General features: G+C 35.1%; 1 protein-coding gene across 1 annotated transcript; it reads right to left on the bottom strand.

Moving 5' to 3' along the window:
* DNM1L (Dynamin-1-like protein) lies at positions 1-27,162 on the bottom strand. Its single transcript, XM_012939402.3, has 11 exons — positions 26,975-27,162; positions 23,739-23,999; positions 22,647-22,896; positions 20,515-20,768; positions 17,568-17,681; positions 11,437-11,796; positions 9,483-9,683; positions 5,509-5,706; positions 3,789-3,849; positions 1,065-1,276; positions 1-608 (listed from the first exon to the last, which is right to left on the bottom strand). Exons 1-11 carry the CDS (start codon positions 27,074-27,076, stop codon positions 552-554), a joined length of 2,070 nt encoding a protein of 689 aa, XP_012794856.3. The 5' UTR covers positions 27,077-27,162; the 3' UTR covers positions 1-551.

Here is a 27,162-nt window from a genome sequence, read left to right on the forward strand (position 1 = left end):
TTGAGTGTGTTAGAAATGTATAATAGCTCTTTTAGATAATTACATTCTCAACAGCAGAACAGTTACAGTATAGAAAGCCTTTTTACAAACACAGGTTAGGAGAGATGTACATTTTTTTCTACAATTAAAGAGAAAACCACAATAACAAACAAAAGGAACCTACGAAGAAAACAATAAGACATTTCAGAATGATAATCAGTCTTATAAACTACTAAACAGTAAATCTTTTATAGTTCGCTTATTATGCTAGGTTAGTTTATAAGATGATACGTGAGTTTAGTGTGCGTTGGCTAGTTGTTGTATTAGTGGTAACGGTAGCATAGATAACAACAGATAAGAACTTCGAAATAACAGTCAAAATGTAGATGGATATAGTTGATTAAATGGCACAAAAGAAATAATGTATACACACACGTAGTATGATTCGGTTAAAAGCCTACATGTATACTTTTAATTAACGAAAAATTATATTAGAAATACAAGAAGGAAATAACGAAACACGTAAATTATTGTTATTGTTGAAAATCAAACAATGATACCGAAATATTTAATCACCATAAATGTGTTTCACGAATTTCACCGATGATCATACTGGCTTTCTGAAGAGCCTATAAGAAGAAATTTAAACAGTATATTAGTACGAATCAAATCAGATTTCTTTTGCATATAAACTAAAAGATATTGTCATACAAATATAAAACCCAGTTTATATTTGCATTTTACTTCCTACGGTTTGGAGCAGGAAAGATTTACGGAATAGTATGAACTGCTATTTAGAAAAACACGAATACAGAGAATTATTTCTTATCGATTGGTTTTTCATTATAACTCCATGTTATATATATATATATATATATATATCCGCTTTCTAATAATAAGCAGGCAAATACTGATTGAGCGAAAGCAAAATTATGAATTCAAAAGTTTTTATAAAAGTAATTATAAAGGAATAAGTTAGAAGATGTAGGTGTATAGGGTAATCCTAATACTCGGTGTTATCTTACAAATGAGTTGGTACATATAGTTATTGAATTAACAGACTATGTAGACTATGAGTTATTTACCTTTAACATTTCGGAAGCTTCTCTTCGGCGCTGAGCTACTCGTTCACTTTCTTGTAACAATGTATTGTATTCATCTTGTTTATACAATTTACCGACAAGTTCTGATTGTAAATTATCTTTAACAAAATTCACTAAAAAATGCATTATTGCTTTTGGAACAGTATCTTGTATGTTCTTTCGAACAATTAGAAAATAGGAACGAATAAGTTTCCCTAAAGGGAGAAAAAAAAGAGACACTAATAAAATGTTTGGTGATAGTATCTGAATGAGAAGTAATATCATCATTATTTTGAATAAATCAACAATAAAAAATCATCAGGATAATAGTACGACACTGACAACCGTAGTCAGTCCCAACCTTTTAATAGAGATAGCTTCAATAAAAAAAACTTTAAAAAATGACTTAATTGCGTATTGATTATTTTCGAATATTTTGGAATGTCAACATGTCCACAACCGAATATCAAACATTTTATTGCAAGATCTCGATTACAAATTTTTATGCTTTATTCTTGCATCTTTTATGAGCTCTACTTATTCAATTCTTCATTAATTTATTTTTTTACAGTCGTTACTGCTTAATTTTTGACATTTTCATTTTCTAGTTGCATATTTTCATGATTTTTAAATATTTTCCCTTAAAAAATTCCGCATTAATTAAAAAACAACCGTCTGAAAATTATTATAATCCTTTCATATTTATTGACTGTTTCAATAAAATTCATTAATATGATACAAAGTAGGTGTCAAGTGAGTTCTGTCTCCGCAATGTCTTTTCCATTCCGTTTCGAGATAATAATATACTACTTACTAATATTCAGTAACCGGTTTCAATCGTAATAACTTTTGAGCGTATAGCATAGTGTCTTTATCCGAGGTATAATATTTACACATTCAGTTTACTCATTATTGCGATCACATATTCTAAATACTTGCAATAATGAGTTTTAACCCTATTGTAGTCGTTCAAAGTTTGTTTTATTACTTTTTGTGTTTGTTGTTCTTGTTTTGGTATTGTCTCCGACAGTAATTCGATATAGCCATTAGGTTACCATACATTGCTGTAAATAAATATATTTATTTTAGAAAACATTTTTCTTTGACTAGACATGTGCTCAAATTGTAGTTTATGATGAATTGAACATATTTTCATGATAACAATACCGCATTGCAAATAATCTTGTAGTTTCATAGACAGATTCTACAAGTCACTCAATTGTGTGGTCAGAAGCCTCAATAATAGTTAAAAGTATGTATACTGATTGCGAATAATCGTTACTACCATCTCTAAGATGTAAGAGATTAAAAAGATTCCGGGGAATAAATGAATTCATGCTATTTTGCTACGATCGCTGTTCACGCTTTATGTGAATTTACGTAAGCAGAAAATTGTATAATAAAATCTTTACATTATTGTTAGCTAAGCAATTAAATAGACTGACAGTTAACCTTGATCACAAAAAGCACTTAACAGGGAAATTTGTTCTGAAAAGGGAACTTAACATGTCTAATTGATTTTAACAAGGTCCAGATACGTCAATTTCCTAAATTTATCAAGCTAACAAGAATTGTCGACTGTGAGTAGTCTTCACTCGATAGCTTCAGAATACATATAACAGTCATATTGTACTTTTTTCAAGTTTTGTTGGGTGTCAACCACGAATAAGATGATATATTGAATGGTGACTATTTCACAGTTAGAATATATAAACCATCAACATCATAAGTAATTTTCTCAAATTCTAACTGGTTTACCCTTAATAAATTATACCCACAGTACGTTATGTAATTCCTGTCATTCATAGAAAGTTGATCTGAAATATATGACTATTTTGTGATAATACTTTGATTTTTCTTGAGACGGTACAAGATTTCTCTACACTTCTCGCTTTGTTTTCTTTTTTGTGTTCTGATTCTTACGTCACGGATATGAACCCGAAGTACAGCACCTATAACTAGTTTAATTAAATGGTGAACCTTCAAAGTTTAGAAAACAGTAAAAACTTGGTGATACTGTTATATCCTAGCGAAGATTGAAATACGAATTTCTGAGAACTATTAATGGACTAATATTATATATATATATATATATATATATATATATATATATGACCTATATATTATTATTGTACGAATTACTGTTCTTAAGTTATGTTCAGTTTATTGATTACAGTCTCCCACGGTCACAGCCACATTTTGGCTTGATCTTGTATAAATGATATTTCCTATCTTATGGTGTGATCCAGTCTGTTTGGCTTGTATATAAACCAAGTATGTTTGAAATAAATGATTCACATAGTGGAAGCTGTTATTGGTGTTCTGGACTCAGTTGAACGGGTTAAGTAAACAAAGAACCAATAAGGATGCTAGGCTGATCATACCGGTTGGACGTCATTGGTTTAGTACAGTTCTAAGATTGAATAAATCGTATTTCGATTGGCGAATAAATTACGTGATAACTAGCCGTGCTTAAAGTCACAACAGATATAACTAGTCACTTTAGTGAGTTGACAAAACACTTCTTTCCATTGTGACATATTATAATGAAGCTAAGAAACTTGGTTCCAATTTTGGGATTCGACTATGAGCTCTAAATATCTAAAAGTATAGTTTAAAATATTCAATATAAGAAGCTGACATCGAGTGCCAAAACTAATAACAAAACATTAAGATAAACATTATTTTACAAGTTCTAACAATTAAAATATATATTATTGAACTAACCAATAACTTCACAATCATGTCGTTCATTTGGTGTTAGCTTATGCTGTTGAACTTCCGTTTGCTAATATAGAGAAGATAAACAATGGGAAAAATATAAAATCAATAGTATTAAATATAATACAATAAATATGACCTGTTTATATGTAGTTCCAGGTTCGTATATCAGACTGAAAAATAACTTTCCTTCAAAGATGAACAATAATCTCTAACCAGGAAAATTGAAGTAGGTAAGCCAGAATTAAACTGTAAAAACGATATGATCATCATATAGTGTCTGGATCTTAAAAATATACATAATACTATCTTAAAGCTAGTAATTAAATCTATGGTTAAAAAGTTTAATGTGAGAAAACTCGTGACCAGTAGAAACTGATAAAGAAATGTTAATTAGATATTCATGTAGTATAGATAGATAATCAGTTTCTTAAAAATAGAGGGATTATTTTTGTAGATCCTCTTAGAGAGGTTTGAAGACGGCATTTATTCAGTCAAAAACGGTCTCCTGATGGAAAATAAAAACAAGAATCAAGGATAGTGCTGATAACACACCAACTTCCTATTGTGTACCATGACATCCGATTCACATGGAGACTTCTTAGATGCTTTCACAACGTGCTATGGAAGTGAGAAGGCTAGAAAACGTTAGACGGGAAATCAAATGAAACAAACCACTGGAACGCATGGATTCGTCCTTCTGACTTAAACAAGGACAGATAGGCTGACACCTTAAATACAAAAATGATCGGTTTCCTCCAATAGCGTGCCTCTTTCATAATGTCTCACCTATTGTCTGATCTTGAGATGGCGAATGAGCACTGGCACGCAATATGACCAGTTCAGTCGTCATTTTAAACAACTGAGTAAATAAAAGATTTGTCGCGAATCTTTATGATATTAATTCATTGCCACTAGAAACATATCATACCTACCTAATAATTCATTTCAAGAAGCGTTTCTTAGTGTGTTGTACACACTGTACTTTGTTTCAACCAAAATGAATAGTAACGTAAAATGTGCACTAAAAAAGCATCATGTGGTGTTGTAGAACATATATAACGTTAAATGAACCAAATAACTAATACTATGTGCTAAACACGACACAAATAGTCAAACTTTACAATTTGATATAACATACTACAGAAAAAATATATTTGTTATCACTGTGCTAAATTGACCAATATCATGGACAATGGGAAACAAAATACATTGTTATGCACGAATTTTGTAGGATGATTTAAGAGGATCAAGCACTTGACTTATTTTTCAACATATTTAGTGTAGCAGTTACAGGAGAAAATCACTAGTCAATGACAATATACGAGAAACTATTCATTTAGTGCAAAAATCTATAAACGTGTATAACGAATGAAAATCATAAGAAAAAGGTTGACAATTTTCTTAAATTTTATAACAATAAAAGTAAAGCATATCCACCTAATTCTAAGAGATCATCATAAATCTAATTACGGTCTTGATAAATTGTAAAACAAACAAAAGTCAGTAAAAGATATTTGGATCTAATTAGTAATACGAAAGAAGGTCGAACAACACACTACGTCGGGAATCGGAAGCAGGCATGAAACAAATGAGTAGCAACTGGAGAGGATGGCTCAGGACAGGGTTGGGTGGAGAGTGTTGGTGAGCGACCTATGCTCCTTCACGAGGGGTAACAGGCGTAAGTGACATGAACACAAAGGAACAATAGGCAGAAAAAACTTACAATGTCCGGAGTAAGGCTTAGTCCAATATGCAGATTCTCTGGATTTTGATCTGAGGATGGACCATTAATATTAAGAGAACCGGGCTGTTCTTCGTGCTGAAGAGTTCCAGGTAGGCGACGAGTCAAATGTGAAGCAGTAATGGTACGAAGTGAAGATCCTGAAAATGATCCCTGTGTTGCCGGCTGGTCGTTAAGAGACTGGCAAAAAAAATCAGTATAAAATGTAACAGGTTTAGATAATGGGGAAACACCAATCATTGACATGAGGCAAGAAATATGTATGAATAAATGTCACGAAACCATGAGAAACCTACTAACAAGAGTAAGTCTCTATAAGTATAGAGGTTTGTTGGTCAACATAAAGTATTATGACAAACAGACATAGTGGCCGCACATCAACGTTCACTATTTCACATGATATCGTCAGAGAATTTTTTATGATTGTATGTAATTAAAACGGAGAAATTGACATTTCAAGATAGAAGGGTAGTGCTGGTAGGTACTAGTTAGGACTGATGAAATAGAACACAATTAGTAAAAATAAATATTTATATTTAAAAATGAAGTTAAAAGAAAAACATAATGATATCAATGAAAATAACCACAAAAAGTGTACACAGTCATAAATGTTAATCGCTAGTAAGTGTCAATTTTAGACAAGTGGAGAAAAAAACAGGTAAATAAAGATTTAGCAAATTTATGTTAACAATACCAAATGAAACAAACTGAACTCAAAAATTAGTACATTTATAAGTTGGTGAATATTCATATATTCTAAAATCTGAGGTAACAACAGATAAGAACACCCGAAATCTTAGTACGAGTCAGTCAGACAGCTACAACGTAGGAGCAGTCATATATATATATATATATATATATATATATATATATATATATATGCGGTCCAAGTTCCCACACCTCATTAGAATAACAAGGTGAACAACAAATTCATAGAAGTAGTTACTTCAACGGTAGTAATATATAGAAGAAAGATTGCATATAAAGATACAGTACAGGAAGAAAGAATTAGTTCATAGAAAGAAAGGTTAAAAGCAATTTTAATCTCACAATTTAAGGGAAGACAAAGAGTGTATACACCTATACCATTGTTGTCGATTCTGAGCCATGTCACCAAGAGTCTCCAAGCATTGGTTACGATAGTCACACGGACCCCAACCAAGCAGTCTGCATCTATCAAACTAGAAGTTAGTGACTTCAAGAACTGATGCTACGTTTTGGTTTGGTTGCCCTTAACTTTCTTCTATCCATCCACAACACTTGTCAGCGTTGCGCGTCGTGGTAATCGGTGTTCAGGCACCAACCCATTAGGGCTGGTCAGACTTCCAAGATAAGTGAATTTGTTGACGCGTTCGACTGCCCCACTCCCTATCCTTGGTTCAGATGTTGATGCAGGTCAGTTCTGAAGCAACAATTTACATTTAAAGGAGGAGAGACGTATCCCAAACATCCTGAGATTGTTGCTCAGTGCTACCAAAAGACTGTATTTTATCAGCTTCTTTACCAAACAGGACTATGTCATCAGCGTATTCAAAGTCGATAAGTGGACCTCCTGATGGGAGATCAATGCCCGAAAATTCAGTCAACGAGTCAAATGTTACTTTTAAGTCAAGAAAGACCACCATTTTTGGATGCCCGTAAGTATGCCTGTTCTAGAACCTGACGAATGGTGAATATGTGGTCGATGCAGCTACGATAAGGTCTGAAGCCAGCTTGATTCTCTCGTGTTTGCAGTTTACGATTCTCTGTTAGGCGTCCGATAATTACTGAGGCCAGTATTTTAGATGCTATGTTAGTAAAACTAATCCTTCTCTTTTGCTTTCGTTGCCCATCATTGCTAACGGCCGTCCCTTAATCTTTTCTTTAACCTAGATCTGATTGGACTTCGTTATTCATCATGTTCAGGACCTGAAGGGATGAGTCTACGAGAATCCATCAGTGCAATAAACTTAGTAGAAATCCATTGGAAGGAGGAGGGGATCAAAAGAAGAAGTTTAGAATTGAAAGTCGACGCAGGAAGAATGATAGAAATTGAAGAGGGATATTGATTATGAATACCGCGATATTGAATGCTGTTAGAGGTATGGTGGCGGTTATCACTTACCGGCTTCCCAAACTGTGGGAGGGTTCTTCTAGAAGTATCTGAAAAGGAAATTGGGTTAGGAATGGTCTTAGTGACCTGAGAGTGTGACCGCACTGCCTAAGGTCGGCGGCTACATACGACGTTTTTGTGAGTAATTTTCGTGTTAGCTCCGTACTTGTTGAGACCTTACCGCCAGAAACGGATATCTGTGGGATAAAGCGAGGTGTGCATTTTTAGGGCCCTCCTTGTGGGGAGGCAGCATCGTTGTCATGCTGGTTGTCTGGAGGAAACACCTTACTGCTTTCACACCTCTGTACAGTCAGCAGTACGACTTCGCCCCCGGACCTTGGGTTTGCTGCTTTTAGTCATACCACCCTTCAACCGACCTGTCTGGCATGGTAGGACCTTGAAGAACGACTGTTCCAGCCAGTATAGCTCGATTGGTTCATTGCGAAAGGAAAACCCGACCACCACGTCAAGGTAGCAGAGACGGTCCAAGTATGAACGAAAAGCGTATATAATGATTAAACTTTTGGATACAACAGTATTAATCTAATATGGAAAACGAATCATGCACTAACGTTCATAAAAAGAGGACAACGGTTGTAAAGATACTGAAACCAACCATAGAACATGAAAAGTGGAGAGCCAACGAAAAAGCAGTGACCTTAAATAAACTCATTATTGACTTTTAAGAATTCTCCAAGCAATTTGAAAAATAACGTCTCGATAATGGTTTGCGATATCATCAACCGATATGTACTTGAAATTCCAAAGAACGGCATATCCAGTTTCGTTATTAACGTATTGTTGTTGACATAAATAGACAAAAAAATAATTCAGTTGGTTCACCTAATTTGGTTGGACATCGGTAAATATTATTCTCTGTAAAAAAATTCTGTGTCTCGACTATTTTTAGGTTGCATAACCTTTCGATAAATTCACTCTTATATAATCAATAATCAACGACTGAATTTATAACAACTTGGACAAAGCCGTAATCAATTATTAATTGGGATCAAATTGAAGCGAAAATTCGATTGGTTTTAGCAGTTTTTGTCATCAAAAGATAGACTGCTTTTTAAATGAAATATATTCACTTATACTGTAAACAAGTAAGCATAAGGAAAAGTTGTTTTTAATATTCTAGTCAAGTTGTAGGGTTTAATGATAGTGATGGTAATACTGACAAGTTTTTCATTGATTGTTAGTAATTTCTTAATTGAACTATATGGCGCTCATAGCACTTCCAATAGATAAAGTTTAGTTCTGAATCAATAAAAAGACTTTAGATATATCGATTTATTGTGTGAAATAAATTAAGATAAAGGAAAATAACTCAAATTTTGATGCAGTACTTACGTAATAGGTCATGAAGTAAAATCAAGATTTGATGTCGATAATTGTTTTGAAAATAATATTAGAGTAACTATTTATCAAATATACAACTAACATTCTAGATGAACCTGAGATTTTTTATTTTACAACTATTAAGTGTTTAAGCTATAAACCATATTTAACAGAGATATATTAAAATCACAGATAATGGACACAATTTTAATTAATAACTGGATAAAATAATTACATTTAATCCATTAACTAAATACGGATTTATGCGCTCGGCTTTGAGTCATACAGTTTTGTGAAGGCTACTGATGTTACCCAACTGCCTAAACAAAATTGGGATTCAAACTCTTAGGTGAAAGTCAAGCAGGACTTTTTAAGCTAGCGAACTACTAAAAATAAATTACAGAAACCATTAATACACTACATAAAATAGTGTCAGTATGAAAAGTGACCCACAATTTAATAGGAAATTAGTTTGAAGTTTTAAAATGGACATTAAAAAATTTCGAAATCAGAAAAAAATTACCAGATTCTCTAATCCTGGAGCCTGTTGCCGATGTGTACTTAGCGCTTCCAGAAAGTCAGGATGTCGAGTATTTATATAGGCTAACTCAACAGCGACCAGATTAGTAACCATTTGATTGGTCGGTTGCAGGCGCTGGCGCAATACAGAAGTGACCACATCGACTATACGTTCGTGCAGTTTCGGAAACCGAAGGAGTTCTTGCTATAGGTAAATGAAAAAACTGAGATGAATTTGTACAACTTAGTATAACCATTAAGGAAATCAATGATAAATGTCAACAATAATTGGATACTGATAAATAATAACCTGTAGTTCGGCCAACTGAACAAATCTAGTTGTTTTGTGGTTTAGGATTAATGATGAATGAGTTATGGATGTTGATCGATTGATGGGCGCTGTTTACGAGATCGGATTATTAACTTAAACGCCACTGAATGAACTAAGATTAAGGGCCGGACCACTGGCTAGAAAAATGGGTTTATTTTGTCGAATATAAATGCATGCTTACATACAAAATATTAATACAGGAATTAAACGTTTAGATGTTGTTATAAACAATTGGACAACATCAACCATGAGGACTCTACAATCTACTTTGAATTACGACTTAACTTTTAGGTAGAATTCACACCTGTATTAACTCTTTCTGATCAGAATGAAGTAAAAAAGACTACAGATCTCAGAATACATTCAACACGTAAATTTGTGTCTACGAGTGCTTTATACCACTAACTAGCTCTATTTGCACTAGCAACAAGAATTTTTCACAAACACATTTATTAACCCACTGATGCACCGTCGGGGACGACCAACACAGGTTAGTAAGCCTTCTTTATATTCTCTTACTTTGTAAATTCACTATCCTTAAACTATCCTATTTGTCACACTAAATCATTCGTATATAATGCGCAAAGAAGAATTTTTTTAGCATGACAAATTGGGATGAAGCAGATTTTGTTTGGTTTTACTTTGATTATGATTGACTGATGGATTTATCGTGGTAATTATCTGAAAGGGTTGTACTTGTGATTTCCAATTAGAACCAGTAGCTGCTTGAATTACTATTATTCGAGAGTCTGTTGAAAGGTAAAAACAACGATGAATGAACGGTGCATAGTAGTACAATGTTTAAGGAGTGGAATGAGTAAATTGAACAAATCACGGAGAAATGAAACAGAAGTGTAACAAAGAATGATAGCGTATCGTATTTTCACAAATACTGCTTCTGACTATCATGGAAAGCCATTTTGTTTTTTGTTTTTTACTAAAAGGTAACACTGAAGTGATCCAAACGATATTGTTTCCAAACAAGTTTTCATAGATGAGAAGCTTGAATAATGGTTATTGGTTCTGCAAATATGAATAGATATTTGAATACTTTTACTCAGAAATCGGATAATTTACCAAAGTTCTGGTCAAAATGTTTGTTTTTAATTGTATTGTTATCAAGGTTAAATTAGAGGAAATAAAAAAAGGTCCAGTATTGGGTGCATTGTTTATGATAATAAAGAAAACATATTAATGTTCCAATGAATAGAACATTGAATCTCAGACGTTTCGAGTAATAATAATAAAATATTATGTTAGCTTAATTCTATTCATCCATTCTTTGAAGCGACGACTTACACTCGGTAGCAAAACGTCAGAAATTCATTTTTCGCCATGTTAATTGTTATTTTCGAACAACGATCAAAATTTAACGTACACTATTTATTCATATGAATATATTTGAATTCTAGTTTGATTGATAGAAAAAAAGTTGGCACTTAATGTGGGCTTTCAAAAGTGCTACAACTATAAGCCAACGACTGTCGTACAAAAGGATAGGAAACATATACAATTATAGTGGTAAACAGCTAAATAGCAGTTTCACAATATCTTTTCCAAATATATAGAATGGTTACACAAAAATAGAATAACGCCGAAAAATATCTAGATTTAATATATTGCTCACTTGAGCACCACAATGTTGAATGATGCGTTGCATTTCTTCATGGACTAATTCAACACATCGTAAACTCGGTTCTTCTAAACGCCTGATTTGTCGTTTTACCAACAATTCGAAAGAAACCTCTGGTACAAATAGAGCAGGTCTTGGCCCGGTAGCATTTCGTATTGCGGTTAGAATATCAAGAGTTGATAAACCACCCAAAGGATCGATTTTACTCAACGTTCGATAGAAAGTTTCATGGAATATATAACAAATACGAGCGCCACCACACAACTCAGTCGTTTCAATATCTTTCGCAACTCCATCAATTGTATTACAATAAGCAGTATTAAACTTTGTAATAATCTGCAGCAAAAGTTGTCCCTATAAAGTTAAAATATACAATAAGTGATGTTCTAATAAACAAGCTTAGAGAGAAGAGTTGAATTTCTGAATCTTCGCAACGATATAACAAAAAGTTGGGTTTTAATATATTCACAAGTTAATTCCTCACTGGCATAGACATCTGCAACTAACCACATAAGATTCAATTGGGCGAATTCGAATTTTTACATACATGAAAAGTTTCTTATTAATCAAAATATTGAATATATATAGTATGTTACATTCTCCAAAAATAAAGTTAAAGAGCGACAGACCAATCTTCTTACTAAATGTAGCCGCAAATAACTACAGTTACTTTTAAATTGAATCGATTGATTTAAAATGGAAACTGCTAGTACTCTATATGCTAGTTCTCATAACTATTCCCGAGTTATTGAGTTAAGAATTGCTTCAAAAATACAGTCTATCGCTTGGAAGGCTTAGTTATTATGTGTGTTCAAACAGAACACTATCAAATAGCATCGACCGATTCAATTCGTGTAGATTAGTTTTCTAGTTGTTTAGTTTTTTTACGAATCCTGATTAAACAACGGAATCTTCAGTAATCGCTATGGCTTTGAAAGTCTTCCCAACCATTAAAAGTCACATAAATTATGAACGATCACTGTGGTTATATTTACTTTAAAAAATAAGTCCCACTTGAACCTTTAAGTTTGCAAACAAACAGGTTAAGCATTCAGTGACATTAAGTTTTATTTGTGGATTTCCAGTGAATTATAATAAAAATCAATGACCTATTTAATTTCTATCTCCCCTACTTTCTGACTCGCTGTCAAAATGATTCTAATAACTGAGTATAATATACAGGTAGGCTTGGAAGTTAGCAATCAAGTTATACAGTAAAATAAAATCAATGGATTAACTGGAAAGAATAGTTTTTTATATCTGAATCATTTGTTTGCTTACCATGATAAACATCTAACGTGTAATCAACTAGAAACATATTTACTCGCTATGCTATGACGGTAGGACACAAGGTCCTCACAAAGATACAGCAATATTTGAAAAAATCAACGTAACATACACTTTAGAACTGGTTAGAAATTCGGGAAAATCTATATGTATTAAGTAATTGTCATCCTAAAATTCGAACTTTTAACCCTGGGTATTCCAGTTACTCCTAGTTTCAATAACGCTACATAATACAGGATACGCATCAAGACACACCACACAGAAAGTACATAAAAACATTATAAAGGTATCGGAAGAGGAAGAATATAAGAAATAATAGAAACAATCCGGAGAAGAAGCACCTGGATAGGTATTAATATATAAATATAAAACAAAATAATAGCGTAATAGCTACAAAGTCTAATCCTAAGTTAAAAATCTGAGCCACTGCAACCGGTTTGGGGTCAAGATACTTTGTGTCACATTGTACCAGGAAGCGTGATGAACAGACAATAATCTGATATAATGGCACTTAACTCCATACATTCCATATGTAGTAAACTAACAGGCTCTTCGGATTCAATAGTTGATTCCAAAGGTCATTAAAAATGTTGACAAAATGCAATACTGCTAAACCAGGTTGAATAGTCTGTAAACGTTCTAATAGGAACTTGTTAAACTGACATACATACAGTCAGCAACGTGAGTAGCAGAAAATCAGTAGTTGAACATTTGAAGAGTCAATTTGACACTCGTGTTGACCCGTATATACAGTCTAACTGTCATCATGTTTATGTGATATATAAAACTTTAGAGATCGTTTGTTTCTTTAATTAGCGAAATTTTCCCAGTCAATCAGTAACAACGTAGAACTTCGTACGTACGTACATCAGTTCGAGTTGCCACACCACATTAGCACAGAGATGCAGTTGTCGATTCAAATCCCGTAGTGGTAGAGGTAGCAAGAGTATAAGCAGTAATTGGGAAGATTAGGGTTTGGAGATGTTATTTAAAGAGTATAATCCAGTGAAACAAATTTGGAAAGAGGAAAAAAGAGACAAGGAGAATTCAGAAGATTAGAATTTGGGAGAACATAAAGAGTGGATGCACCTGCGCCATTGCAAACGATTTTGAGCCATGTCATTCAGGGTCTCTAACCATCGGTTGCTATCATCTCGTGGTCCCCAACCAGGTAGTCTACACCTACCAACATGACTCAGTCTACTTGTCAGTGACTTCATGGACTTGGGCTATGTTTTGGTCTGGCCGCCCCTAGCTTTCTTCCAATCTACTCCTATACAACACAACATCGCACATTGAGCCAGTCGGTGGTTGGACATATGTAACACATGTCCCAGCCATCTCAACTGATGAAGTTTTACCACTTCATCAATTGATTTGCCATCCTTACCTAGTACCCGTCTCCTAACAACTGTGTTACTTACTCGATGGTCCCATGATATACGAGCAATGTTTCGAAGACACCTATGATCAAATACTAGTAACCTACGAATAGCCTCTACTCTTACCGGCCATGTTTCACTGCCATAAAGTAGGACGGGACGAACTGCTGCGCGTTGTATTACTTATGTAAGGGATGACGAAATAAATGAAGTTCATGATTTTAAAAGATTTACACCATTATAAAAATAAACTTCTGAAAAAATAGATTTATTTAGAATTGGATTTGGCCACAAGAAGAGACAGTAATACAATAAATACTGTGACATATGGGGCTTTCAGCTAACCTCAAAAATACACCAATGAAGGTGAGTAGAATTACCGATTTCCATAAAACTTCTTTAGAATTCTAAGGTGTAAAGCAGACGCAATCATCATATTAATAAATTCACTTTAAATACTATGTATGTAATTAGATTTTAAGCGTCAATTACTATTAGCCACAGAATCTTACTCTAATTGTGGCATTCATGAATATATTTATTTTATTTTATTTCAACACATTAAATATTGGTACAAGAGGGCACCAAATATATATGCGCCACACCATATTTGTGTGTGTGTGGGCTGTCATACTGCCCGGGTGCCCAGACCGAAGCAGGTCATGGATATATAGATGAAAGTTTAAGTACATCTCATCAATAGTAGACGACTTTACAAAACAGTTCTAGTCAAAAAAATCGAAGACAAAGACAGGTTTTATTTCAAGAAATGTGATAGCTATTCGTTTGTAATACGGGCTTTGACGACCTGATGGATAAACATACTCACATTATTAGACTGATTACTTCGAAAAAATCCGGTCTGTACTTAATAATCCAGTATCTAATGCGTTATCTAAGCCTTCGTTAAACGACAATAACTAATATTTCAAAAACGGAACTATTAACATACTTATGCAATGATATTTATTCTCGTTAAGTAACGCCTGAAAATAAGAAGTGAAGCAGCCTTCTTTCATTCCGAAGCATCATGTTGCTTTAGCATTGTGGTGTGTGCTACAGATGTCGATAGATATAAGTAATATGTATCATCAATTGAAAGTGAAATACCTGGCAGCAGAGGGTTAAGAAGATCGAAGAAAAGAGAACGAGAACAGAGGATGTTCGGTGTGGAAATGAGGGAACAGTGAAGTCGGAGACGATTGATTGATATTTTGCAAATTAAGTATTTACTGTATGGTTCTCAAATTTTACTAAGGTGATTTTGTAATTTTGTGTTCAGATACATTTGATTGTCCAGCCTTATGTTTTCGTTCACTACAGCATTAATCGAAGATAGCTTAAAAACGTCGTACATTAAGTTATTTATTAGGAATATTTTCTGAACTTGTAAAAAGAAATTATAAGCTAATACAAGTCAGTGAGTAGGGACGCTGATAAGATGCACAGTCTTCTGGTGGCACTAAGCAACAATTCCAGAATGTTTGGAATGCGCTTCTCTCCCTCTAAATGAAAGTTGTTGCTTCAGGACTGGTCTGAGTCAATACCTGAACTAAGGATAGGGAGTGAAGTGGTCAGACGCGTTGGCAACTTCATTGATTTTGGAAGTCCGATCAGCCCTAATAGGTTGGTGTCTGACGAAATCTCAGCACGGATTCGAAAAGCTCATTTGGCTTTTGCCAACTCACGTCATCTATGGCGAAAGCGAGATATGTCTATCAATCGAAGGACGAGTATACTGCACGGCAGTTCGTCCTGTTCTACTTTATGGCTGCGAAACGTGGCCAGTAAGGGTAGGAGATGCTCGTAAGCTACTAGTGTTCGATCACAGATGCCTTAGAAATTTTGCTCGCATCTGCTAGGATCACTGGGTAAGTAATAGTGAAGTTAGACGCAGGGTATTAGGGAATGATGGTAAATCAGTTGATGAGGTTGTAAATTTTCCTCAACTAAGATGGTTGGACCACGTGCCACGTATGTCTGAACACCGATTACCACGACGTGCAATGCTAACCGGTGCTGGAGATGGTTGGAAGAAAGTTAGGGGCGGCCAAGCCAAAACGTGGCATCAGTGCTTGAAGTCATTAACTTCTAGTCTGAGCCATGTTGGTAGATGCAGACTATTTGGTTGGGGTCCGCGTGACTATCGCGACCAATGGTTGGAGACTCTTGGTGACATGGCTCAGAATCGATCACAGTGGCGTCGGTGTACACACTCTCTGTCTTCTCTTAAAATAAGAGATTAAAATTGCTTCATATCTTTCTTTCTACGAACTAATTCTTTCTTCGTGTACTATATCCTTATTGCAATCTTTCTTTTATATATTACCACCTTTGAATTAACTACTTTTATGAATCCGGTGTCCATCTTGTTGTGTTAATGAGGTATGGCAACTTGGACCGATGCATATATGTGCCTGGTCCTACGTTTTAGCTGACTGACTGAGTGAGTAGGGAGCTGTCAGCCAACTTAATATCACAGGCACCGTAGACAGTATTTAATAGAACTATAATTAACAAACTTAATGCAGGAGGCTAGGTTAGAAACACTAAACGCTACCCTGTATAAGAAGGATGGTGAGTTTCACAATGTGACTGAAAATTTTAGACAGGATTTAAAATAATATGATCCGCTTACGAGTTTAGAGGAATTTTAGTTGATGTAGCTGTGACGTTCATTGTTTCAATTTCTTTTTCTTGTTGACAAAATCAACAAGTTAAACGGGTACATTTATTTGTAATAAGTTTATCTTAAATTTGCATGTAATGGATATATAGTTAGATATAGATAGTATGCATAAGTTTCCACTAATTGAAGTAAAAATTAACAGGTTGAACGTTCGCGCATGAGACCGAAAGTCTTGAGTTTGAGTCCGCGTTCGGGATCATGGAATCGCAGTGCTGAGGAGTCCCATATTAGAACAAAACGGCAGTCCAGTGCTTCCGGGTTTTCAATGGTGGTGTAACATCAATCGCTTCATGATCTTAATTAAAACGTAACAATCTCCACAACCCTATACTGATAACGAATAATATATTATCCTGGTAAAACTATGTTCAAGAACATATTAGAAATAGAGAAATGAAGTCGATAAAATAGCAAAAAGATCCCGAATTTCCATTTTCTCACCTTAAAAGATGTTATGAAGCTAAAATAATCACCCGACAGAAAAATAGTAGTAAAGAGGATAATACAAGAATAATAAACAAAAAAAACTGGAAGTAAACTATCATTAGTCCAGGTGTTAGCCAAAATATTGGCCACATTTAAATAAAAGCTTCATGCTACGAAACAAAATGTAATTATTTACATTCGATGCATAATTCATGAAAATATTTTCACATACGCTGAATCGATATTAAAAAATGGATGATAATAGGGAACTTCAAGTGAAAGTATTTTACTTCATGAAGAATAAGACTAAGGGAAGGGTAAACATAAAGCGATAAACTTACTCGGTCTTCGATTTCATCTCCGAATGTATTTAAAAGATTCTGAAATTGTGCAGCCATTACATTCACACGTGTTTTCAAGTCTGGCAAACAATCCCGTATATGATGCATTAAAAGCTTTAAAAAATATAACATAATATAAAAACGTAATCATAAAGTAACATTGACTTGTAATAAATCAGCAGAACTTCCTAGAACATTGATGTTTACGACTACTATTACACAAAATTCCAATTTATTAAAGTATGTTTTCTAGTACAAAATATACATAGTATTGATTAATGTTTACCATAAAATGAGACTTACCAGATGCAGAAAATAATTTAGATAAAATGAATTTACTGTCCTTTTTTAGGTGCCTGACTGAGCTTTCAGTGAGCTGACCTTATACAGTAAAATTTCATGACAATTGATTATATTGGTTGTTTTGGTAATCGATTCTGAATTAATATGACATATTTCTGACTAGGTTTTATAATTTTATGGTAAATTTTTATTTTTGTAGGTTTCACAAAGTGGTTTAGCGTGACGCAGTGTTGAAAATTCAAAATACAATCTCGCAGAAAGTAAACATATTTAATGCAGGACCTACGACTAATATATACTTCAAGGAACTCTTGAATCGACCAGCCCCAATAAACCAATCCAAAATCGAAGCAGCACCCACGGACCTCCCAATCAATGTTGGCCCACCAACAATTGAAGAAATCAGCATGGCCATCAGACAAATCAAGAGTGGCAAAGCAGCAGGACCGGACAACATTCCAGCAGAGGCACTAAAAGCAGACGTAGCGGCAACTGCAAGGATACTCCACATTCTCTTCGATAAGATTTGGAATGAAGAACAAGTACCAAAAGACTGGAAAGGACACCTGATCAAGATACCAAAGAAAGGCGATCTCAGCAAGTGTGAGAACTACAGAGGCATCACTCTTCTCTCAATACCAGGAAAAGTCTTCAACAGGGTATTGTTAAACAGAATGAAGGACTCCATAGAAGTCCATCGCCGAGACCAACAGGCTGGATCTCATAAGGATCGATAGTGTACAGACCAAATTGCAACACTACGGATCATTGTGGAACAATCAATTGAATGGAATTCGTCACTCTACATCAACTTCATTGACTACGAGAAAGTATTTGATAGTGTGAACAGGACAAAACTACTGAGACTTTATCGACATTACGGCGTGCCTGAGAAGATAGTCAACATCATACAGAATTCCTATGATAAATTAAACTGCGAAATCGTGCATGGAGGATAGCTGACAAACTTGTTCGACGTAAGAACCGGTGTCAGGCAAGGTTGCTTACTCTCACCCTTTCTCTTTCTTCTGGTGATCGACTGATTCATAAAGACGTCAACATCTGGGGGAAGCATGGGATACAGTGGACAACCTAGACTTTGCAGATGATCTGGCTCTTCTATCGCACCAGTGTAGCAGCAGCAGTAGGTCCCAACATACACAAAGGGAAAAGCGAGATTCTCCGATACAATACAGCATGCACCAATCCAATCACAATTGACGGAGAAGATTTGGAAGATGTAAAAACCTTTATATGTCATTGATGAACACGGTGGATCTGATGCAGATGTGAAGGCGTGGATCGGCAAAGCAAGAGCAGCATATCTACAATTGAAGAACATCTGGAACTCAAAACAACTGTCAACCAACACCAAGGTCAGAATTTTCAATACAAATGTCAAGAAAGTTCTACTGTATGGGGCGGAAACCTGGAGAACTACGAAAGCCATCATCCAGAAGATACGAGTGTTTGGGAACAGCTTTCTACGCAAAATACTTTGGATTCGTTGGCCAGACATTATCAGCAACAACCTACTGTGAGAGAGAACAAACCAGATCCAAGAGGAGGAAGAAATCAGGAAGAAGCACTGGAAGTGGATAGGACGCATATTGAGGAAAGCACCCAACTGCGTCACAAGGCAAGCTCTCATTTGGAATCCTCAAGGCCAACGGAGGAGAAGACCAAAGAAAACATTACGCCGAGAAATGGAGACAGACATGAGAAAAATGAACAAGAATTGGATAGAACTAGAAAAGAAGGCCCAGGACAGAGTGGGTTGGAGAATGCTGGTCGGCGGCCTATGCTCCATTAGGAGTAACAGGCGTAAGTACGCAACAATATCGCTCTAAAGTTCATGAATATAATCTGCATCGATTAATGAAATTAAAATTATACATCCACTTTACATAGAATTTAAAAAAAATAGGAAGTATGTAGTATTAGAAAAGTAAACATTGAGCTCATTTAAATCACTGTCTCAGGCAAGCCAATAATATGATTTAATAGATGGATGAATCGAAATCCTGAATTTCTACAAAATTCTGAATATGTCTAAACATCTTCCGGCAAATTAATACCTAAACAACAGCTAATTTCCTATAAGGGTACACTTTTTTCTAATATGATTAGACAAACACAAAAGTTGTTAACAAATTATACAGCTGATCTAGAAGTCTACAAAATACCATATCAGATCATAACGAAATAAATAGGTGTTGGTTTATGTACAGAAACTTGCAGTTTTCTTACTTTTTCAGTGTCTGATGATCTATGGATGTAGGAAGTTTATTACAAAAAAGGTGTAGGAATTCTGTATCAGACATTTGAGTGTTTTCTTTCAACGTTCATTGCCCATACTACTAAATCTCTCTGCCTTTACTTCTCTTGTGACTAGTCAACGTCCTAAACGCGTTAGTATACAGTTCGCAGTTGGATGAACAGAACTAAAAGATCTGATCACAAATGTTTCATTTAGTTGCTATGATTTACGCTAAACCCACATACAACGGAAGTGGTGTACATTATATTTTTTCAATAACAGATGATTTACAGATTGGAGAGTAATTTATTCGGTAGCAGCTAGCACAGCGTAGTTAAAACTCCTACATATATAAAATTATAATACAATAGTGTTATAACATACTCTATTTAATGTCCGTGCCAAGAATGGGGTGCCATTCCTACTAGCAAGAGATGGATAACGTCGTTGCAGAAAACTGGCTTCATCTTGTAATGCCTCGTCAATATTTTTACCCGCCTTAATATCGGCTTGAGAACGATTGACAACACCAATTATGCCGAGTTTAACTGGAACAACACGCCCCAATAAAAGATCGTGGGCGTCTGTTCCATGGTCCATTAGATCCAACTTAGTTAGAATACATAAAGTTCGGCGGCCTAAGTGGAATAAACAAAATTTTTAAAAAACCCATAGTACGTAAATATCTCCAGTTAATGAATAATGGATAAAAGTGGATATTTTTAAAACTTTAAGAATAGTCAACAATGAGAAAAATCACGATTTATTTACTTAGGAGAGGTTATTCCCCTCAAACGTTTAAAACCTGTGTATAAAGGAGAGGGTAATAAACACTTCGTTCTGCAAGAAATAACTATCGAGAAACAATAGCACCTAACATATAATTTCATTTCTGACCAAACACTAACTTTCATTTATTAAATTGATTTCTTTTAAACGTGTCGGTTAATTATGTAACCACTTGTTCTTTTCAGTAATTATCACTACATCTCGCTCACCTAGCCTAATTTACATTACTAAATTTTCACGCAAAATATATGCATCTATCTCGACTATAATATCTGACACGACTTTTGTGCATTATTGTTCTAACAGTTTAATGCATCCCAAACTTTCGTCCCAATAGTACTAACTAAAGTATCCCAAATCTTTGTTCGTTATCACTTTAGGGTATTAGCAGATGATAAAAAGCCTCAAAGCATAATAAATTCATTTTATTCTGTAAATCTTGTTGTTCTTGTATTGTTCAGTATTATGACAAATATTCCCCAAAAGGTATCACTGGATCTCAATTTTATCAATCGGGACTTGAAGAAACAGTATGTGGGTTTATCAGAAACGAAATTATCCTCCCAACCCCAAAATTGTCTGTACGCTTATACGTTGGTATCTGGGACTGAGATGTTTGATTGGCATTTGTATATACTAGTTCCACTATAAATGATTCAACACAGTATCTGATTCTTATAATATATTTAACAGGTAGCGATGGGATTCGTAATGTTTCGAAGTTAATAATCTGTGGCGTAGGCAATGAATTCTTCTACCAACCAAAAGATGAGTATACTGTGTAGCACTCCACTAGTATTCGATCATACGTGTCTTAGAAGCATTGCTCGTGTACTACTTAGTAAGCAAAAAATGGGTTGGAGGTAGGCTGTTGGGTGAAGACAGTAAGTCGATCAGTGAGGTAGTAAATCTTCATCAACCGGTGTGATTTGGACATGTGTTACGCATGTTCAGCCAAAGCTTACCTCGACAGGCGTTATTGTCTGGTGTAGGAGCAGGCTGGAAGAGACTTAGGGATGGTCAAACGAAAACATGATATCAGTCCATCAAGTCATCGACAATTGGACTAAACCATGTTAATAGGTGTAGACTATCTGGTTGGGATCCGTGTGATTAACAAATAGTTAGAGATTTTGAATGAGATGGATCGGAATCGTTCGCAGTGAAGCAGGTGTATTCACTCTCTGTCTTCTACCAGATTCTAAGCTTCTGAACTCCTCATAGTTTTCTTTATTCCATTGATTTATATGTCCTTGGACTGTATCTTCGATACTAATCTTTTCTATTACCACTTATACTGTTACTACCTCTACTAATCTAGGATTCGTCCTAACAATTTCATCTAACTGTGATAATGTGATATGGCAACTTGAACCGATGTATATACGTACTAGGTCCTACGTTGTTTTAATAAAATTAATAACTACGTGTACCTGGACCCTAATGGAGATTACTTTAACTGCCAAGATATTATGCACTAAACAACTGAACTACAAACTAAATATCATTCATTAACAATATCTATCATTGAAATGCTTAAATTAAAAATATGATCAATGAAATTTCATGAAAATCTAGAAAAAACTGAGTTAATTTAATCTCAAATTATCAAGGACAGATTTATAAGTAATTTCGCCCATTATAAAATATTATTCTGTCTTAGCTTCTTCGATAATTGGGTAACATATTTTACGTGTGTTATGCTCTATCAAGTAGACATGACTTACCATCAGGATCGATTGTTTTGGCCAGCTTAAGACCTTCACTAGTAGCCATATCTGCATTGGCCGGTGTAACAGCTAAAATTATACTGTTAGGATTGTTAATGTAATGAAGACATAAATCATTGATCAATGTTTCAATATCCTCAGGCTGGTCACCAACAGGAACCTTTGTAATGCCAGGAAGATCGACCAAAGTGAGATTGAGAACACGTGGGCTGAATATTTTTAAGTTGATCGGCTCGGAGCTTACAGCCTAAAATTAATATAAGAATTTTACTAGAATTGTTAAAATTTAACGCCTAGTAAAACTGACTGCAACTGGAAAGTCTGCATACGAGATTTGTAATACAAATTAAGTGATAACGCAGTAGAAACTCTTAAAATGAAACGAAACCAATGGTGCACATGGGCTCCATGATCCTAAGAGAACAAATGGAATATGAACCAATCGCTGGTCACCGGCTACTATGGGGCTGAATCCCCTTACGTTGCTCCACTGCCTTGCGGATCAGACATTTAGGTCGAAGGCTCCGGGTATGGCTCCCTAAGAAAACCTCCTGCTTCGGTTTGGGCGCCCGAGCAGTATCACAGCCCACACATAAATCAAATGGCTTGTGTGGCGCATATGTATTCAGTGCCCCTTTGTTTAAATAATAATAATAATAATAATAATAATAATAATAATAATAGTAATAGGAAATCGTTGGGAACGAGAGTCCAGGACAGATTTGGTTGGAGAATACTAGTGGGTAGCCTATACCCCTCCACGAGGGTTAACAGGCGTAAGTCAGTAAGAGCTGGCCTACTAGTGTTTATTCATCAAGTTTAGAATCTTAATTCAATTCCTTGAATATTGTGTTCAATACTTTCGTTGTGAACAAATTACAAGAGAACAAAACGTGGTGGTCAATTGTTTTGCGTACTGATTTCTCTCTAGTTATAAACTTTGCATGAAACTATAAGCTTTGCAAAAAATCATCACTGAATCATCATGTATTGATTCAAATAATTTATCAGTACACTTTATGCTACAACTACACAGCGTAAGGTAAAAATAATATATCCCATATCGAAAGTAAATTAAACGAAACATACTTTTCCAGCCCCGGCAACCCGATCAGTTTCGCTTTTGATTTCATTACGAACTTCATCGAAATCCCGGTATATCTTTTTCGTATGTAGGAATGTTGCCCATTCGGTTGAAGTACCATCACCTTCCGCGACCCGTGTAGCATGGTCTGACTCATCTACATGGATAAGTTGTAAAACAAGTGGTCGCCGCGTCACAATTCCATGTCCTCTAGGCAGGAAATCTCGACCAACTAAGTTTTCAAGGACTGAACTCTTCCCAGAGCTCTAAATAAGAGATAAGAGTTAGAAAGAAAATCACTTTATTCCCTTTATTCACTTAGAAACTCGGGGGTGAGAGAAAAATAGAAAAATAGCCGTTTTACTGTGAGGACCACGAAGGACTTGAAGAATAAGTGAAAAACTTATATAATTCAAATAATTAGCACTAAAGCAAAATCAACACTAATGTTGGATGTTCAATACCACAGAGTGTTACGCAAACCCAACCGTCGATTACCACGACATGCAATGCCAACACGTGTTGTAGATGGTTGGAAGAAAGTTGAGGGCGACTAAACCAAAACGTGGCATCAGTGCTTGAAGTCACTAACTTCTGATGTGAGCCATGTTGGTAGATGCAAACTAGTTGGTTGGGGTCCGTGTGACTATCGTAACCAATGGTTGGAGACCCTGGGTGACATGGCTCAGAATCGATCACAATGGTATAGGTGTATACAATCTCTGTCTTTCCTTAAACCGCGAGATTAGAATTGTTTTCTACCTTTCTTTCTACCAACTGATTCTTTCGTTCTGCATTATATCCTTATACACTATCTTTCTTTTATATATTACTATTATTGAAGTAACAACTATGAATTCGGTATTCATCTTGTTGTGCTAATGAGGTGTGGCAACTTGGATCGATGCATATAAGTGCCTGGTCCTACGTTGTAGCTGACTGACTGACCAACCACTGATTTCGAGTAGTCTCCAAAACCAGGAAATCTGAGCATATACATACGACTTGGACGAGCAGTTAGTGATTTCATGTTGCTAACAATGTGTTCCTCGAACAAATTTAGTGGTCACAGTGATTGTAAAGCTTACCAATAGTTTGTTGGCGATTAGACAAAGGTATGTAAATTTTTTATTAAAAAAATAAATTGGTATTCACCAGGTACTGGGGTAAGAACCACACTCGAATTGTGAGGGCTAATGATACTGCCTGATTGCTCAGACCTAAGGTGATGAGAGGTTGGAACCAGGGATTTAGAAACTGGAAGTTAAACGCTCTTAGTATAAGCCTTCCCGAAATAAATAATAGGAAAATTATTGAGCAAAAAACTGACCGCGTTTAGAATTGGTGAGTTGAAGATTTACTGGATTTTTATACGATTACTCGGCTGGATTTAAAAAATAACATACAGCCTATAGTTACATCTGATAGCGACTGATAATATACTTTACGGGTTCCATTATCTGTTTTGTTTATTTAAGCACAAACATTTGTACAAAAAGGCACCAGAATATATGAGGCGCAATAAAAACAAGATTGTGAAGATAAAGAAAGGTGAGAATAATAAAAAACGAACAAAAATGGATAGAAATTAGTGTATGAAAGAAAAAATACTAGCAACAATGGTAATAATGACAGGAACGGTTCACTTACGAAAAATACAACTAGAAAGGATTCTTTCGGTTAAACAAGTTCCTCACACCTATATGAAGAAAGTAAGAGAAAGTTATAGCAGACCCACCACTGGCTTCTATTTTCAGACATATCTGGTAGCCTTCCAAGCCAGTATTGCACTATCTCTGAAACCCTAACCAGGGAATCGTAAATGATCAGCAGATCCCGGTCTTGTACAGCCTTCTTTCATACCACGACACGTCATACACTGACTACCTTTTCATTATGTTGTATAAGGTATATCAATTGGATGTATATAAACTTCAGTGAAATCAAGAATCTGATTACCGCTAAGTGTAGGCAAAACAGACTGAAATGAAATTTAATTCACACGGTAAAACTACTTTATTTTCATCTTTGCACGCAGACTTTAGACCAATCCTTCGGTATGAAGCTGCGTTTAGGGGCTGTGAAGCCTACTAACAATATTTATTTTAAACACCAAATCTATAACCTCTTTGAATGACCTATACGAATTATGGAGTCTCTAGGGAAGCGGATTTCTACAAGTACCTATTACTGCTATTACCTGTTTGTGGAAGTTTGTCATATACCTTTGATACTATGAAATCGCGAATTATATCAATGTAAGCTACCTTATTATAGACTGGCAGACCATTTGATCATAACGAATAAGGTGCTAACAAATGATTATAGACTTGATATGCCTTCCCTTTTCCTTAAAAGTAAGTTAGAAAAACTTAGAGGATGTGAACATTTCAGCTCAAAAGCTGAAAACAGAGCGTAACGACAAAGGTTAAATATTTTATATCGAAAAATCAACTGACGGAAACTTTCGGTCCACTGACTGACTTGAGTAAAAATTTTAAAAAAAATTAAGAAGATTAGAAAAACATTGCAGACCTTGTCCTAAAACTAAGAGCTTGAGGATAAGCATACAGCTCAAAAATCAAACGCAGGACACCTGCATATAAGCGTGATTTTAGGTCCTAAAAATCGTTCAAACATTCTGAATTCCTTTCCTCCAAACTGATCCTCAAAAAATACCAAGAGTAATACATTTGACACTTGTTGACTCAAGTCAAATTCTGAAATTCTCTGCTGAGTTGGTTCAAGCGACTTCCCAGTAGTCTATCAAGAGAAAGCTAGACCTATCCTTAAGGATCTATGGTAGCATTTTAGATTACTAAGATTTCCCCTTTTGGTGTTAAATATACCTATGTTCCTACCTAGGGACATTGGTGATCCACTGCTATTAGGTACATAAGCCCGTTAAGCGAAAGATTCTATCCCGTCCAAAGCAACCAGAAGATACAAGCTGGCCCTTGTTAAGATACCACAAAGAACACACAGAGGAGCTAACCGTAACGTCATACGTAGTTCAAAATATTAGTTCATATAGGGGACAATCTCCATGATCTTAAACATTACCATTACATCCGAAGTTTTATTGACGAGAAACATTACATGTGAAAACACAAGAGCTTTCCATGAGCAAATTGGAATTATAAAATTTCATATGATATTTTTACAACATATGAGACAGAATTTAACTTTAAAGCTAAGTTTTACTTCATTAATTTATTGAAAAAATAAACTGCAAAATTACTTGTGTTCCCAAAACAACGATTTGAGGCAGTTGTATTGTTTCAGAACCCACTGTGTTAAAAACGTCCTGTAGTTTGTTGATGACTGGTATTAGAGATTCCATATAAGCTAGAAAATCGAGAAAATTAGCACAGTACGTAAACCAAGACCGCTCAAATCTTCCTCCCTGACTTGACCTTGAACAACTGC

Source organism: Schistosoma haematobium, chromosome 1, assembly GCF_000699445.3.
Source record: "Schistosoma haematobium chromosome 1, whole genome shotgun sequence".
Taxonomy (NCBI): Eukaryota; Metazoa; Platyhelminthes; class Trematoda; order Strigeidida; family Schistosomatidae; genus Schistosoma; species Schistosoma haematobium.